Source organism: Aythya fuligula, chromosome Z, assembly GCF_009819795.1.
Source record: "Aythya fuligula isolate bAytFul2 chromosome Z, bAytFul2.pri, whole genome shotgun sequence".
Taxonomy (NCBI): domain Eukaryota; kingdom Metazoa; phylum Chordata; class Aves; order Anseriformes; family Anatidae; genus Aythya; species Aythya fuligula.
The window spans coordinates 52,568,312-52,586,776 of NC_045593.1; the positions used below are offsets into that span (position 1 = coordinate 52,568,312).

The 18,465-nt window shown below is 38.6% G+C and overlaps 1 protein-coding gene across 5 annotated transcripts in view; it reads right to left on the minus strand.

Annotated features, from left to right (window-relative positions):
- ZNF462 (zinc finger protein 462) overlaps positions 1-18,465 on the minus strand; it is a 93,641-nt gene that overhangs the window by 17,874 nt on the left and 57,302 nt on the right. For 3 of the 5 annotated variants that reach the window (XM_032205755.1, XM_032205756.1, XM_032205757.1), the window contains exon 7: positions 15,638-15,829. The exons of the other annotated variants lie outside the window; for them this stretch is intronic. In XM_032205755.1, the coding sequence (XP_032061646.1) occupies positions 15,638-15,829 (192 nt within the window). The remainder of the gene's footprint in view (positions 1-15,637; positions 15,830-18,465) is intronic. 5 annotated transcript variants of the gene reach the window in all.

Below are 18,465 nucleotides of genomic sequence, written 5' to 3' on the forward strand. Positions count from 1 at the left end.
TACAGCATTTATCAAGTCTTGTTTTCACCAATTCTACAGCAGGTTCCCTCACCAAGGAGGACTCACAGTGAGCTCTACCAATTCAAATGTCAAGTCTTTCTTTTCCCTTTTGTTTGAAGCAGGCTCCCACTAGATTAAAGTTTAGTTAGTAATTTACTGTTCTCTTCCTCCGAAAGAAGGCATCAAAATTTTACAACACATCATGAAGATTCCCAGCCAAGGCCTCAGTGATGTCCACCAGTTAGAAATCTGTGGGTTTAAAAAAGATGTCTGGTGTCTATTATTCCAGTTTTGGAACTTTCAATTGGGTATTTATATACTTTTGTGGAATCTGGCACATGAAAATTGCAGAAGTAGATGGCTACATGATTATTCCCACAGGAAGAAAAGTGTACAAGGTAGCTTTCCTTGTCATCAGGAACAGCCAAAACCAAATCCTACCTTTAAATATTTACACTGGTCACCTTATAATTTTTAGTGGATCATTCTGTTACAACTAACACAGTTATGATACAGGGGAAAAAAAAATCTGAAGAGCTTATATGAAGAGTCTTAAACAATGGTAACATGCCTGTTCCTAGCTCTGCCTGAATATTCTTCCATTTTTGCCTTGCCAAAAGCTATCATTATTTTACTACCCTTCTGAAGTACAAGATTTAGTACTTCCTTAAGAAAAATACCCATCATTAACACGTGTATTTGGCTTCTGTCAGTTTCTGAGGATCAGCTGGCCAGACAGCTATTCTAGCATGCAGGTGCAACCCAGCTCCACCAGGAACACTTTGGATAAAGTTCAAAGCCAAATAAAGGCATGTGAGGTTTTCCATGAACTTTCAGTGAGCACCAAACCACACAGTGCTCATGCCCACTCTGAAATGAGTGAAGGTAGTGGAAGGATGGAAACTGCCTTGAGTTGCTTCCAACCATGCCATTTAGCACACAGCACAGATGGGAATGTGAGAAAGTAAGAAACAGGTGATGGGGGCTGGAAGTTGAGATTTAAAAACAACAACAATCAAACAAACAAACAACAACACAGCAACTGAGGAAAGGACTAGTGAGACAAATCAAAAATTAAAAAATCAAAAAGTCACGGACAATGAGCAATGGTACAGTGACTTTTAAGGAACAGCACTGCCTCAAACTGGCAAAGCACTTCCATGTGTGCACCTACTCTACACCTGCTGGAAGAGCAGGCTGATGTTCCAAACTACTCTGCGTATGCCAAACTGACTTAGATGATAACAAAGTACCATAAGTGCCTTTGCATTTACTCAGGCCTTGAGCTGGTGTGCATCAAAATGATGGACACCTTTTGCTGGTGTTGCTGCAACAACAAAATGCCCGGATGTTAAGACTGAAGAAGGAAGTAAGAAAAGAGAAGAATTTTATCCTCAAAACTGCCCAACAACTGAGTAATGGCTACACGCAACGTAAGTTCCACTTCGGTCTTCCTGCTTGTATCCATGGCTAAAAGGGTTGGGATTACACAAGGAGATCATTAACAATCTTGGTCAGAAGCAGAAAGATGGTCCAGCCACTCATGTGTGAAAAAAATAAAGTGGCCATAGAAGACTATATCAAAGTCAGAAAACAGAAGAAAGTCATTAAAATAAGCAAAGGGAAGAGTTAATGAAATTATATGAAGCAATGTAGAACAAGAAGTAAAAAAGAAAACATACAGAGGGAGAAAATGAAGAAAAATTAAACACTAGGAAGTACTGATTACATGTTAACAAAAAAAATGATGTTTTCTTTTTCATAAAACAGCCTCAAAGTACCACAAGAAAATAAATGACAGAATACTTAGCCCTGGTAACTTAATAAAACACACACACAGAATCCATTTTTAAAAATTATTTTATCCAAAGTGAAATAAGGACCTAACTGTGCAACTCCAAAAGAAAGCTAATGGCATGGGATATTCTGAGGTAAAAGAAGAACACCTATAGTCATGCCAAGAGGCAAAAATTAAAGGTAATTGATGCAGTCGAACACAGAAGAACAGTGGCAATGTTGCAAATCTTATGACTAGAATTTTGAACTAACATCTCTACCTACAGATTACCTGCACAGGAAGAATAACAATGTTAGCAGGCAGTTTAATCCATGCCAGCACATGTGGATCTAAAAGACCACAGCATTCACCCTTGCTATACAACAACACTCTCATATCCAAATGAGAAAATGACTAGCTGAAAGGAAAGCAGAAGAAAAGACTGCCTGCATGGTGTCCCATTAACACAGCCATATCTGAATTACTGCCATGTGCTGGTAACAATGCATTAGAAAGTCTCATAGTGGCTCCGCAAGGGGGGAGGAAAAACAGCATTTCCAGAAGTGCCTAAAACACTTCAGTGCCAGATAAGTGATTTTGCCATTCTGAAAACTTTACCCAGAGTGCAAACACAAAGTGGCATGAAGTGCCTGTCCTATCTACTGAAAGTCACTACCTTGTCCAAAAAGGCATTCACAGTCTCCCCTTCAATGCAATGGTGAAAATGCAACTTGATATACACCTGCGTACTTTGAGACTATACACAAGTAAAGAATATACAGCAAAAACAAACCACAAAAGCAAAATGAAAATTCAATTTTCAGGGATCCTGTGCAGCATATTACATGCATATAGCAAGTGTTTCAGATACCTAAAGAAGGAAAACTTAGGTATTTTCAGAAGAAAAATGTAAATAAAGATTCTGATCCAGTTACATAAATTTGCTTGGAAGTTAAATGATGTTTTAGCCATTTTTAGGTGTTTTCAAAACTATCAATAACCATGGACACAAAAACAAAACAGACAAGAACACGGCACCTAAAAGAAACAAGATCAGAGCAACACCTGGAAATGTCTAAGTAATGAACACTGAGCATCAGGTGAGAGATAGAAGGAAAATTATCTATTAAAGGAAAGAAATCAAACCATTGCTTCATCTTTTTGTGGTAAGTAGAACTTGATACATCTAATGTGGCTATTTACATTTGCATAATCAGAGATTTGCAAATGGATGGAGGGAGAAATATTTTTCAAGAGAGAAACTGTTCAACTACACTGGAAAGCATCTTTATTGCATGCACATCTACAAATAATCAAATAGCTGAATGACCAGAAGAAGACAGATAAAAATGAGGACATCATTCTTTCCTGGTAAATCCATATGGCAGCATCAACCAAAGTCAAAAAAGAGTAGCAACTGTGAGACAAATGAAACTGCAGAAGGCAATGTTTGGCTCCTGAGATAAGAACACTCAAGACAGAATGTATAAATAACTAAAATAACTCTATGGGGAAAAATATTACATAATACCAATACAAGTCTAAGACATAAGAAAAAGTCCCAAAGAGACCAAAAGGAAAAACTTGGAATGCTATTTAATTTATTCTGAGTTCATTCATACAAAGAGATTTCTATGAAGAAGGCCATAGAAATTCCAAGGAATTAAGAAAAGCACTAGACAAATGGAAACACATTTATGAAACCAAATCAAGATGCAATACTAGGTTTAAAAAAAAAAAAAAAAAAAAAATGCATGTTTAAAAGCAAAGAGTATTGAACTACTAGTAACAATTATTTTTAAATGAGTAAGTTATGGCTACTAAGTTCAGAGTAGAGATGAGAAGACTCCAGAGGAACCTTACAGTGTCTTTCCAATTCCTAAACAGAGCCTACAGGCAATCTCTTTACCAGGGAGTGTAGTGATAGGATAAGGGGTAACAGTTTTAAACTAAAAGAGGGTAGATTTAGGTTAGGAAGAAATTTTTTACTCTGAGGGTGGTGAGGCACTGGAACAGGTTGCCCAGAGAAGCTGTGGATGCCCGATCTCTGAACTGTTCAGAGGCCAGACCGGATGGGGCTATGGGCAACCTGAGCTTAGTAGGAAGTAATCTTTAAGGTCCCATCCAACCTAAACCATCCTATGGTACTATGAAGGCTAAGAGTGGAGCTTATGAGATTTAAGTACGAAATCCCTTCTGAAATTCAATGGAAATCAAAATTACTAGCTCAACAAATGGCAGGAAAGCATACAGTCATGAATGGCAACAGCTTGAAAAGTGGGAAGGTGGCAAAGCAGAGTGTCATACAAAGACTGTCAAGACTACACACATTTGTTCACTTTATGCCATGCAGCACTGACCTGGAAGGAAGAATATGTGGGAGGGTGAAATGTTCTGGCAGTAAATTAACTGAGGGAAGAGGATGATAGAACAGTATAAAATTCAGAGGGATGCAACAAAACATACATGAAAATGCTTAAGAAACCACACTATATATGTTTTATTCATTGCGAGTTTAAAAACAGATTATGAACCTACTCCTTTACTTAATTCTGTTTTTTACCGAAGAACGTTTACATTGCTAGGATGTTATGAATGAATTGGAAAGGAAATAAACTTTGTATCCTTGTTCACACACTCCAAAGAGTAATCACATGGGAAAGAAAATAAACCCTTTTAATTAAATAACTATTTAAAGGATTTCAAATAAATGAATAGATAAATAAAACAAAGAGCCTTCTTAGAGGAATTTATTTCAGCACTATCTGTAAATCCACTTTTGGATAACTTTGGACTAGCTTGTATGTTTAAGAGAAAGATATTACATATCTGTCCAAGGTTCAGAAGAAGGAAACCAGAAGGGTACATGGGCTGTGCAGTCTTACTCAGAAGAGGTGATGTCCAGGGATCAGTAACAAATGGTGTTCCTCAGGGGTCAGTATTGGGAACAGCACTTTGTAACATCTTTGTCAGTGATGTGGGCAACGAAATCAAGTGCATTCAGCTCTGGGTCCCCCAGCACAAGAAGGACATGGACCTGTTACAATGAGTCCAGAGGAGGCCACAAAGATGATGAAAAGTCTGGAGCAGCTCTCCTACGAAGGCAGGCTGAGGGAGTTGGGGTTGTTCAATCTGGAGAAGAGAAGGCCCCGGGCAGACTTTACAGTGGCCTTCCAGTACCTAAAAGGGGCCTATGGGAAAGCTGAGAATGGACTCTTTGTCAGGGAGTGCAGTGACAGGACAAGGAGCAAAAGGCTTTGAACTAAAAGAAGTTAGGTTTAGATTAGACAATAGGAAGAAATTCTTATACTCTGAGGGTGGTGAGGCACTGGCACAAGTTGCCAGAGAAGCTGTGGATGCCCCATCCCTGGAAGTGTTCAAGGCCAGGCTGGATGGGGCTTTGAGCAACCTGATCTGGTGGGAGGTGTCCTGCCCATGGCAGTGGGGTTGCAATTAGATGATCTTTAAGGTCCCTTCCAACCCAACCCATTCTATGATTCCTTATAACTTCGAATTCTCTTTTATGTGCATACCTGTCTGAGAATGGAACTGAGACAGGATATATTCTATGCAGATTCTTGTGCTAATATCAAAATCGCACAGAAGGGATATAAATTGAATCTGAAGAAAATAAATAATTTTATCTTATGAATTCCTCTACACTGCCAGGCCCACACTGCTGTCTAGTAAAGCATCTTGGAGTTTCATAATGGAGATCAAGGATAAAGTGATTATAAGATAAGATGCAAAGAAAAGCAGTAGAAATTATAAAAGGCCTGGTGAGGATTAATACAATCAATGAAATACATTGGACCATGTTCCTTCCCTCAGAAGAGAAGGACCAGTTCAAGATCTTCATATGTGCTCCCATTTTTGAGTTTCTAAAACTACCAGGTCCTATTAACATTATCTTTAAAGACTTCCATCCATCCTTAGGCAAAGCATAACATGATCACGAACACTGCCCAATTCCTTACCATACTCTACCAATGCTGTGATTTGGAAGGATCTGTTTAGGGTGTCCATGAAACACTCCATCATATAGCCACTTAATTTCTAGTTATCCCTCTCCCACAGCAGAGTTTCTTACTTGGCTTCAACTCAGTTTAATTTTCATTCAGTTCTTCAGGTGATTTGGTCACTTATTAGTTTTTACACTGTATACAATCCTCCCTTTAAAATCTGGGCTTTTTAGGTAGCTACTCTACTGCTTGCAATTGTTGCAACATCAGTGGCAAAGTCAGTATACCATTTTAACCCCACCAGTTGCTTTGTCTATTGCCATTTCCCCTACAATAGAGAGATGCTCCGTGCAGTTTGCATTGTGTTTCCCTGCTGCATTTATGTTCTTCCATGTCTGTTTACCCACTGCCTTCTTTTAAAGTAAGAACATTGCAGGCTGAGAATCTACTGCTACCCACCTATATTGAGTGAATAGTTCAACCTGTCGGTCATGTTTCAACCGTGTGTTCTTATAATTTGTTATTGATAAAATAAAAATACATTTCTGAATATAATGCGTCAGATAAAAACAAGCCTTCTGTCTACATGTCAAACATTGAGACTCATGTGCTTATCAATTTCCATACCATGCATAAACTAAAAGTTGTCTAGCTGTTTCTTACTCTGTTGAATTAAATTCAATCTCCTAATGAAACCACACTTACAGAATATAGGAACACAAGTAGCTTTAGCAAGATGCTTATTTACCCAATCTGTCCACAGGTAAACAGTTCTTTTCTGAAATGACCCTTTACTCAGGCAATAATCTATCAAGTTTTATTGTTGTTTTGTTTTGTTTCATTTTTGTTTGGGCACTGGTAACCAAACAAGCCTTGTGATTTCCTTCTCATTTTTAAGGGCAACTCACCAGGTATTTTTTTCAGGATCATTTCAGGTTTCCCTCTCTATTTTCCTGCCCCTTTAATCACAGAACCAGAAAGTATCGTCAACTGGATGGGAATCATGAGGATCACCAAGTCCAACTCCCGACTCCTCACAGTGCAACCTAAGTTAAACAGCATCTAAGGACATTGTTGAAAAGATTCTGAAACACTGACAGATTTGGGCCATGACCACTGCCCTGGGGAGCGTGTCCCAGTGCCCAACCACCCTCTGGGTGCAGAACCTTTCCCTAGACCCCAGCCTGACCCTCCCCTGTCCCAGCTCCATGCCATTCCCTCGGGTCCTGTCGCTGTCCCCAGAGAGCAGAGCTCAGCGCCTGCCCCTCTGCTCCCCTTGTGAGGGAGCTGCAGGCTGTCATGAGGCCTTCCTCCCCTCAGTTTCTTCTCTGGGCTGACAAACCCAGGGACCTCAGCTGCTCCTCATATGTCTTGCCCTCTAGACCCATTGCTATCTTTACAACCTCCTTGGGACACTCTCCAATAGTTTTATGTCCTTCTTACACTGTGGCACCCAAAACTGTTCACAGTACATCAAGTTAGTCTGCACCAGAGCAGAGTAAAGCAGGACAATCACTTCTTTTGACTAGATATCTCTAGTAACACTAGATGTGCTCAGTGCACCCCAACTGAGCACACTAGATGTGCTCAATGCACCCCAAGATACCGTTGGTCCTTTTGGCCGTCACAGCACATTGTTGACTTATACTGAGCTTGCCACCAACAACCCACCCCAGATCCCTCTCAGCAGGGTTGCATTCCAACACTTGTCCTCCAACCTATACATAAGCCAGGATTGCCCCATCCCAGGTGCAGAATATGGCACTTACTTTTGTTAAATTTGATATGGTTGGTGATGGCCTAGCACTGCAATCTATCAGGATCTCTCTGCAAGGCGTTTCTACCTCAAGAGAGTCAACAGCTCCTCCTAACTTAGTATCATCTGCAAACTTACTTATTGTGCACTCAACTTCTGTGTCCAGGTGATTGATTTAAAAAAAAAAAAAAAAAAAAAAAAAAAACTTGAAGAAAATAGGCCCTTAAAATTGAGCTCTAGGGAACAGCCCCGGTTACTGGCTGTTATCCCATTTACCCTAGCTCTTTGAGTCAGACCCTTCAGCCAATTGTTCACCCGTTGTATTTGTTGATGTCTTGCTATATGCTGGACATTTTGTCCAGAAGGATACTGTGCAAGACAGTATCAAAAGCTTTACTAAAATTAAAAAACAAAAACAAAACAAACAAACAAACAAAAAAAACCTTCCACTGCATTCCCTTTTCCACTAGGCAGGCAACCTTGTCATAAAAGAATATTAGGTTTGTATGGCATGACTTTCCCTTCAACAACACATGTTGGGTTTAGTATAAATATTAATACAAATACACAGAAACACACATGCTGCTGTCATCTAAATGCTTCACTTGTCTCTAAACTTGAGATGTAGAGGGAAAAGAAATTCAGCTCTATGAAGTGCTACATTTTTGCATTCTACTTTAAAACTGGCCCTATTAATGCAGTGAAAATACATGGGTGCTGAGGATCCATTCTACGTTTTAATGTTTTAGTCCTATGACAAAGTACCGCCACGTTCATGCTTCAATTCTACATAAAGCAAACATCTTAATTAACACCATGTAGTTAGAATAGAACAGTTATAGCTGGAAGGGACCTATAAGGATCTGTGAGTCCAACAGTAATTCTAATAATATTCTACAGAAAATAATATTATAATCATAGAGCTCAGCAACTTGTAATTTGTTCAGGAGACCTGAAGCATACGCCTTGGCATTATTATTGCTGCCAATGGAAAGACTTCATCTCTATCCCTAGATCTGAGTCATCTCAGATCACTGCAGGCAGCATTTTCAAACATTGGAGCTGAAACATAGTAACATTTCTTAAAGAAAAAATAAACCCAGCTATTTAAATGTCAAACCTCCAGCCGCCAACTATGTTGATGCTAAAACGTATGCCCATTTCAAAACAGCTAAAATGAGCAAAGGCATTTTACCTCTCTGTCAAACATCAAATCCCTCTAGCAAGTTTTAGATCAATGAAAAGCAACTGGTGTCTCAGGAAACAGGGAGAATATCAGTTAGCTTACACATGAAGACTACTAACATGCCTGCAGAAACACTACCTTGCACAGCGTTGGTCAAGTCATATCACATACTTCTTCTGAGCAACAGCATCCTATTTACTTTGTAGAGAGTTTTCACAAATTCCAGGGACGACAGTAGAAGTGTCACTACCATTTTGTCTCCTACCCTAGGTATAACAACCAGTACCAAGAATGAGCAAAACCCTCAAGAAATAAATAAAGGGATCTCCATATGCTTCTTTCTTTTTCTTGTAGGTGCAATGAGGTCTGTTTCTGGCTAACAGGAAGGAATCCAGCAGATGTTTCTTCCTTTATTACTCAATCCATCCTCACAACTTGTTCTATCTTCTAGCCACTCTGGGCAAGTCTTTCAGTATCACTTCAACCCTATCACAGCAGGCTGGCCAAATCCATACAAAGAGTGGCAGCAACATCCTTCTCCCAGCTGCCCAAGTTCCTGTCTCCATCCTGTTCAATCTCAATTTTGCCTCTGCACATTCAGTTCAAGCACAAAAAAACTCAGGACCAGAAAGGAGCACAATGAACAGCAAGTTGACACCCCCACAGAGCACAACCAGTGATGGAATAAACATCTTCCTCTGTTCCACTGGCCACAAAACTTTTCTTAAAATGCTGCAGGAAAAGGCCAAAAGCCAAAAATCCATACACCAGTGGAAGAGAGCTGCAGAGAACAAGGGCATCATTAGTGCCCTAGGGCCTTGAAACAGTGGGAAGTTTGTTCAGTAAACTTTGAGGTGAACAAGCCCTGCACTTGTTCTGCCAGTCCTTGCCAATCTGATGCAGGAGAAAAGTTCCCATCTGATCCCACATCTGATAATTAGCTAAATGCTGACCACAAGAAATAAGACACACCAACAAGTACCTGAGAGTTTTAACAAGTATTGGCAAGCAGTGTGGCCACTGACAGCACTTCTGGGAAGCCAAACTCTTGGGAAAGCAACAACTAGCTCTACGTTTGGGAAACAAAGAACACGGCTGGGTAAGGAATGTGGCTCGGGAAGGGCTACAAGGAAGAAGCATTAATCTGGTACTTGAGATTTAGGAGGTGGGCATGCAGTATTACTCCTACAGGGTACAAAGCCAGGGAAACAGGCAGAACAGGGAGACATCCCTGTGAACCCTGACTATAACTACAAAAGCAGAGGCATCTTCTGTTCAGCAGTATGCAGACCACAATCTTGCATCCTTAACATGGACACTACTCTTCCAATTCACCTTGCAATTGAAGAGTTTATGCATTAAAACATCACCTAAATTTGCCCTGTAGTCACTGCTGGCTGGCTGGCTGCCCAGTCAAACAACAGTCAAAGAAAAGGGTATCATACTCCAAAAGAGTGGGGTCCAAACTCCCTCACCTCAACAAACAAACAAACAACACAAACAAATGAACAAACAACACAAATCCCAACTTAAAATACAACAGAAAGGCTATTCTGCTCAAAGATGAGGCTTCCAGGATTCTGACATTCCCTGGTTTTCCCTAAAAATGGTAGCCATAAAACACTAAGATGCAATAGCAACGAGACAGAAACAGCAACAAAGGTGAAGATTGATGCTCTTAGGGATTGTGCTTCTGCCCTGGTTGGAAGGCTGGAAAAACATACTTTATTAATTGCTTTTTTGCTATTCATACTTTTTACTTTGTTACAAACTAAGAAATTGATTAAAAAAAAAAAAAAAAAATCAGGGGTAGCATGTCTAAGCATATGTAAAGCATGCCTCTTCCCTAAAGTAGAAGAGGGAGCCGAGTGATTCTAGGGCTTACTGGATCACAGTAACAATCCTGTGTCACTGGCACCAGCTGAGAGAATTTTACTGAAAAGCCTCCTTGCTTCCACACAGGTCTCCTCTTATTCTGGCAGTATGTGAAATTGCTTCAGCAAACCTGCTAAAGATCCTCTGCACCCTTCAAGATTTCCTCTGACAAGCAACATAGGAGAAACACACCCTGATTTTGTGTTACATATTTTGAAAAAATGTACAGGAATAGGAAGGGATTTACAGTTCTTAAACAACAGTCCCAGAGACACTACTTAGTCAACCCTTTTTGTACCCTACTTAGCTCCGGCAAAGCATGCAGGTGTATTTAAATTCCAGTTTCTAGATGAGACAAAGTTCTTTTCCACTGGCAAAGGCTAAAGTTCAGAAAAAGCTGGAACAGGGTAATTGGTGTTTCACTTAGCAGGTCATGCAGCCAGTGCTCCATTTAATTAAATGTAATTTAGATGTTGACATAGCACGCACTGGGAAATTTTAAAAAATCTTCTAACTCTGACTCTGCATGTGTTTTGTGATGTGTGCTGTTATTAATGATAGATACTGTTTGGTTTGCATAATAGTGAAAAGTGTGACTATTGAGCTTCAAGGGCAGACATGAACGGTGCTGCTTTCTACATTTCAAGAGCTGCTTACCACTAAAAAGGAATGATCTTGTGCAATGGCAGCATGACTGAGAAGACATTGGAAGCCACATCCAGATCTATTTAGTTTATCACTTGCACTTAGTACTGTGTTATTCCTGCAACTCATTATGTTAATCAGTAAAATTAAAGAACTATTATTTTGAATTACTGCACACAGTTGTGATACAAACAAATTTATGAGGCTCCAAGTCTGCTAGCCATATGAATATAGAGTGGTATTCTGCTCTACAACACAGTTAGGCCAGAGGGTTTTGTTTTGTTGTTTTTTAAAGAGCTACTCAAAAAAGCAACAGTATTAGCCAGGGCAATTTAGAGCAAGTATTTTATAAATTCCCAACAAGCTTTTGCTTAAGGGTGAAGTAATAATATGAAACCATTTATCCATCTTTTGAGTCATTTTGCTTTATGGCTTTAAGACAATTGGCTACATTCATGGATTTCTCCAGTTTATACAAAAAGGAAGGAAGGCAGTCCACCACCTCCACAGCTCTCGAATACAAGCAAACATGCATAACCTCGGTGCTTATACAAGCAGTGCCTCTCCACGTATGCTTTCTCCTTAGTTGATGATCACATTGCAGGTAATACTTGTTCCTCTGTTTTCTTGTGTTCAGTCACACGATTTTTGTGCTTGACTTGCTTTCAATTCTTTCTTACTGAAAGTGACAGTGGTCTTTTTAGTGGACTTGAACATACAGACCCTGGGAATCCATTGCCCCACACCCAAGTCAACAGAGCTAACTCTTCACCCTGTAGTACTGGAAACCCTTATCTTTGATACATATTGCTACAACATGATAGTACCATCAATAAAGCCATACAATCTTTCTGGACAGAGAGTAATACGAATTTAAGTTCTGCTTCTCAAAAGGACTGAAAGAACACACAAATCTTGTTAGGTAATTCATCCACTACTCCTACTAACAGTTTGAAGTCTTTCAATATGCACTTTTAATTTTTACTGTGTAAGACAGCAAATCTGTTAAGCCACACTGTAACTGCTAAATCAGTGTAAAGAGTAAATAAGGAAGAAAAAAGAATAACCACACAACAGCAAATAGTCACAACACCACTATCTCTATTTTTGCAAGAAGACAAATACTTGTAAATTATCAGGAGTGCAAAAGAACAATTTACCACAACAGCAATCTTACCGTTTTAAGAAGAGTTGGACACCACAAATTACTCAATGCCCTTATGTTATGCAAAATAGAGAGAAGTTGCAGAGGTGATCAACACTTGTTGATCTTTTGTGTCTCTCTTTTTATTTGAAAAAAAAATGTTTTACATCTAGTTAGATTAGGATACAATAAAAATAGGTTCCTTACATATCTAAAAATCACACAACATGCAAGTAGGGTACAAAGAACAGCATTAAAAACAAAACAAAACCACCAATGACTATAAGAAAGCCTGCACTGCTGACTCTTTGCTGAGATGGATGCAAACACCTTCTTACACTACTGCCCTGAGAGAAGCATACAAGCATTAAAGTGGCTGTTATGCTTTCTAAGGACAATGTAGTTGCTGGGGATGGCCTGCCTCAACCTCTCAGTATCTACCTTCCTTAAACTTCACTTCCGCAGAAAATACATCAAGCACCCAAAACACATCCAGGATATACAGTTGAACACTTCAGATATGCTTGCTGCTACCCACATAGAACTGAGTCACACAAATTCAAATATATTTGCAACTTTTAATGAATGGATCAATCTAGCAGAACAAAAGAAATGTTCTAAGAAAGGCCCCTCAGGGAACAATTTCTGCACGGAAAAAAAAAAAAAAAAAAAAAAAAAAAAGTATCAGCAGAAGATCCACTGCACTCTTGTCCCAGAACAGTTCTGTTCAGACATGCACTCTGCTATTACAATTTAGGTACCCTTTTTCCTTTTCTCCATTTTTATAATGCTCAGCAATGGACAAGAGGAATTCTATTATACCCTCAAATCTCCACAAGCCATCCAGCTCCCTATCTTCTTCCAACTATGATATTAATCCAAAGACAAAAACAAAACTTTTTCTGCAGCCATTTCAATTATACTGTATGCTGTATGCCTTCCAGCCTACAAAACAAGTCCATAACAATGTGAGGCAGCATTTTGACAGTCACTCACCCCCTCCCTAATTCAATTTTGTATCCCAAGTGAATTAACTTGATCAGAGCCCATGTGTAGATTATTTATACACAGAAAAACAATCAAAATCCAACTACACCTTGTATGAGCCCCTCTTATTGGCTCCAAGAGGACATAACAGAACCTCTAACATAGACATGCATTTCCGATTATTGGGACCAGTCTTTTATGTAGCTTTATGTATCACCTGCAATTTGCAGGCCTAGGTCACATACAGCTTATTTTATTCCCTTTTAAAAACCAAAAATAAATGATGTCATAAGAGCCTCTGCCATTACCTTGATCTACAGCCAACTTCCTAATGAAAAAAAAAAATTAATTAAATCAGGTTATTCCTTCCTCAAACAATGCTGAAAATGTTAACACTATTATTATAACACCTGTACTCATATGACTAGCTCCCCAGTGGGTGGCTTCTATTATTGTCAAAGTGACTTAACCACTAACCCTGTTTAAAGATGATCAAGCTAATTGGGACAAATTCTGCCTTGGTCTCTGGCTGCAATACAAATCTAGGTAACAGAGTCAACCTCATAAGGTGTTTTTGTTAACAGATTCATCTCCTTTTATTTACTTTAGGAAGAATTTATATTAAAGATTATAAAATCATATTCTTTACTTGAATTTTTGACTTCTGCACTTGAAATTTTTACTTCACTAATCATGACTTTGAGCTATGGGATAAGCAAAAAAGGTGTAAGTGTACCATTTTTTCCAAATTCAAATACTGTCCTTCTGTATGTCTCAATACCACTAAAAGATTGCTAATACACAGTGAAGAGTAGGACAGCCACTAAAAATTATTCTCTACTTCTTGAAAGTCAGCAGCTGATTTTTTTTTTAGCAATTAAAAAGCAGAATACAATCACAAGATGTACTCTGCTTGTTGGATTAGCTTAAGCTAGCATTAGCAAAAATAAAAGCTCAGTTAGTAAGTCTCCATCATACTGTTCCAGACAACCCTTTTACAAAAGGCAGTCTGAGAGCAGCTGGTCAAAATCGTTTGATAAAGATTCTGATTCTGACCCCAGAAGTGACTTGCTTAACCACAAAAATATTATTCACTTCTCTCTTTTTCTTCAACTAAGTGTTTCTATGCCAATTTTTTTTTTCTTTAAATTCCTTTCTGCCGTTTTCTGAACTTCCTTCTTATCTTTCACTTTATCATTTCACACTTTTTTTTTTAGGAGAGAAATGAAAGAAAGGAAGATGGGAGATCAGAAATGCTACAAAATGACTACTGATAGTATTCAGAACATCCCCCCTCATTTTGCCAGTAATGAAGGAAAAAAGGAAAAAAAAAAAAAAAAAAGGTTTTTACCAAGAAACAAAACAAAAACAAACAAATCCATCAAGAACCTGGCAAACTTCTGGATTTTTCCCTCCTTTTCTAATACCTCTCATGCCAGTTCCCTGAACATCTGCAGATCTCAAACTTTTCTTTATATTCACCTACATTCTCTACCCATTTAACGCAACTCATCTAGGAATCAACATTTTTTTTGCCCAAAGACCAATTCTCTTGATTGCAAGGAAGTGACACCCAAAACTTGCCTCTTAAGCTACCCATTAAAAAGTCTTAACACTTTCTATGATACCACACAACATTTTTTTTTTCTAGAAGTCTCTTTTCTCTGTTCACAGCACCCTTCCTCTCCTGCTTTTTAAATATCTTCTATGTACTTCCCTAGCACTAGGTGAACAGGTTTGAAGAAAAGTGTAGGAAAGAAACAGTTTCTCACTCTTGCAGATGCAGCCTAGTATCTGGAGGTACTGTTTGTGTCCTCTGTAGCAAGAGCAAGAATTTTATTATTTTTTATTTATTTTATTTAAGTTTTTATTATCACTACAGGTCTGCATTTTAAGCTTAATCATATGGTTTCATTGAAGTTCTCCAACAGGACAAAGAACTGTTTTTCAGGTGCATGGATGGAATTATATGATTCCTTTCCCACTGGTTATCAATAGGAGTTCTACATTTGAAAATTTTCTGCAACTTAAATCTTTCCTAAGAAGTAAAGCCAGCACTGATATATTCCAAAGTCAACTGGTGACAGGACAAGTTAATGAGGTATGCACTGGTGAAGGTCATGACCCAAAACACCACGTTTATTCTTGGTTTTGATGCAACTTCAGATTTTTATTAATAATCAAATGAAGTTGCTTTTTGGACAAGCTGCCTGCTGGTTTTCTTTTTTTTTTTTTTTTTTTTTTGTAATCAATATATTAAGTGGCACCTTAGAAAATTAAATTCTTGCTCTGAGGCACCTCTTACCATTAGAGTCCTCCACTTCTTCAGCAGGAGTGTGGTTCTTGGAGGTGTGGTGGGCGTGTGAGGCTGCAAGGTTGACAATGCGGGGTCTTGGTAGTGTCAGTGCTTTCCCATGCACTTTCAAGGAGTGCTCTTTCAGCTGGCTGATTGTCATGGTGGAAAATGAGCAGGAGGAACATTTGTAGGCATGTTCACCTGGGTGAGCGAAATACAGGCAAGTCATCAGCTCACAAAAGAAACAAAATGGGGTCCCCATACTTCTCCTATTGAACTTGGAAGTAAAGTTCACATGGATTCCTTCAGCACTAGATTGATCCCAAAGAGAACAAGGTACGTGCACCTCCTTGTTGGAGCAGCCTGAAGTCTGTGGGTACAGACACCTGCTTTGGAACAAAGTATTGCTTTTGGACAACTGCAGATCCTTGTGAAGTGACTGATGTCAAAAAAACAGAGACCAGACTATTAGCATGCCTGTGTTGCATGGTATGAGAAGAAAACAAACTCTGAGATGAAAATGGAGTCACTTAACTATAGCTTTCCAAACTTTTTTGGGAGCACAGCAGCTATAGAGAGTGAAATCACTTGTTTCTGCATGCAGCACGTTCAGCATCATTATTAAAGAACAAAGAAGGATACTACAAAATTATATCAAAGGTTCCTCAGAAAACCAAAGACAAACAAACAAATGAACAAAGCAAAACAAAAAAAAATTACATTTGGGGAACGTCACATTTTCTCCTTATCAAAAATTTCCCATTAGGCAGGAATAATCTCCACAGAACTGGTAACAAAGTCAAAGTTGTTTTACAACAAGAAGTGAACATGGCAATACCAAGAACAGCGCGTATCTGTAGGGCTATGTGTGTTATGAGAAAGCACTAATAAAAGAAGTGAAAGAAAAGAAGTAATGAACAGTAGTGAACTTAATTTTGAATACATTCCAAGCTACAGAGACAGCAAACCAGGGGAAACAAATCTTGAGATAAGATTTGTTTTGCATTAAGCATGGAGGCAATTGGAACACAAAGTGAAACTCTCCCAACACAAACAATGTGATAGTAACAGGTGCCAAGTTGTTGTTTTGGAAGTACCACTTCCATGTACACTGGCCACATATGAGCTGTATATAAAGAGCCACAACTCATATTGGAGTAAAATATTCATGAACAGTACAGCAGACCAAGGGCTCTGGTAATGAACAAGGCAGAAAATGTTTTCCATCTCTCAAATTTAGCAAGCAGGATTCTCAAATAGCATCATTTCCAACACCACAAATATATGAACCAAAACAGCATGTGTAAACATGCATATTACAAGTCAGAATAAGCACACCTGAAAAAATCAGCAACCATCTTACAAAAAAAAAAAAAATAACTCCCAACCCTCTCTTTCTGAAAAACTATGCTAATCATGGGGACAAAACATAAACTTAAAAAGACTCTTTTGGTACATCTGAAAGAGAATAGATCACAGACTCTGAAGAAGTAAAACAAGAAATTGTCCCATTTCTTCAAATGGTATTTCTCACCTGCATATTACATCAGTTATGTATTACCTTTATACAAACAGAAATAAAGCACTTTTTGGATAGCATGTACAACAAGCTGCTTAATGGAACACAAGAATGTAATGCCACAATAAACTCCCAAAGTATAAGATACCAGCGAGATTCAGATATAAACCTTCACAGTTTAAGAAATTGCCGGACAATGGTAGGCAACAACCATGAACTTATAAGCATCACAAGACATTCAAGGAAAGACGATGATTACATATTAAGAAGGCTGGACACGACTAAAAAATATACGTGCTATCCATCAATAACAGTTCAGGTAGACTTCAACATGAAAGGATGTAGTAGCTTCTAGAGGCAAGACTACAGTTTGACTCAATATAAGACTTTGCATGTTTTCAACTGCCAGTTTTTCATTTCATAAAAAATATTGTATAAATATACATACAAATAAATACATCTAAAATTTTCAGGGGGCAGTAGGGGAGAGTACTCTCAGCACTTGATATATACTTGGAGCATTACATTTCAGATTATGTAGAATGCAAACAGGGCCAATACTCTTCCACTTCAGGATCTGGGATTTTAGTGCATTTTAAAAGATCTCCAGGAGACTAGATAAATGAATAAAGGGGCACAGAAATTTCTACTTCTAAACAAACTGATAATGAGAAGATTGACAACAGAGAAAAAATGTTAACAAAAGAGGTTCAGAGAACCACTGTGTCACTGAAAAACTGGGGAGTCTGAGGAGAAGTTTTCATAGAATGTTTATTCACTATCATATATTTCTGAAGGACTGACTCAATACACAACAAAGCAAATCTCTGACTGAAAAACATCTGAGCAATTTTCTGTGATGTGAAAATTTGGTAGAAATGGACTGAGGCAGAAACAGATCATAAGCCTCTGAAAACCCTATTACACAAGTCATTGTGCAAAACACTATCTAGGCAACCATGAAATTGTGTTCTTGTATGATGCAAAACATGGCCCTTCGAGGAGTGTCCACTAATCAAGTTCAATAGCATGACTTCATACTAAGTAAATCAATAACCTACATGAAGAGGAGTGTGAAGTAAATATCAGTTGCATGCAAACTTCAGATCTAAAAATCTGGCAGGTTTGAACACAGTAACACAAAGAAGCCCGGCTTTACAATAGCGTAGAGAAAACATTTTATGGTTGGTGAAGATGAAGAAACATGTCATCTCTGTACAGGATGTGGGATTCTATAAACTGAAACTGCTGCATGTAGTTGGACTGCTTTGGAAGTAGAGAATGCCATAGTCATATACAGATGAGGTTGGCAATAGAC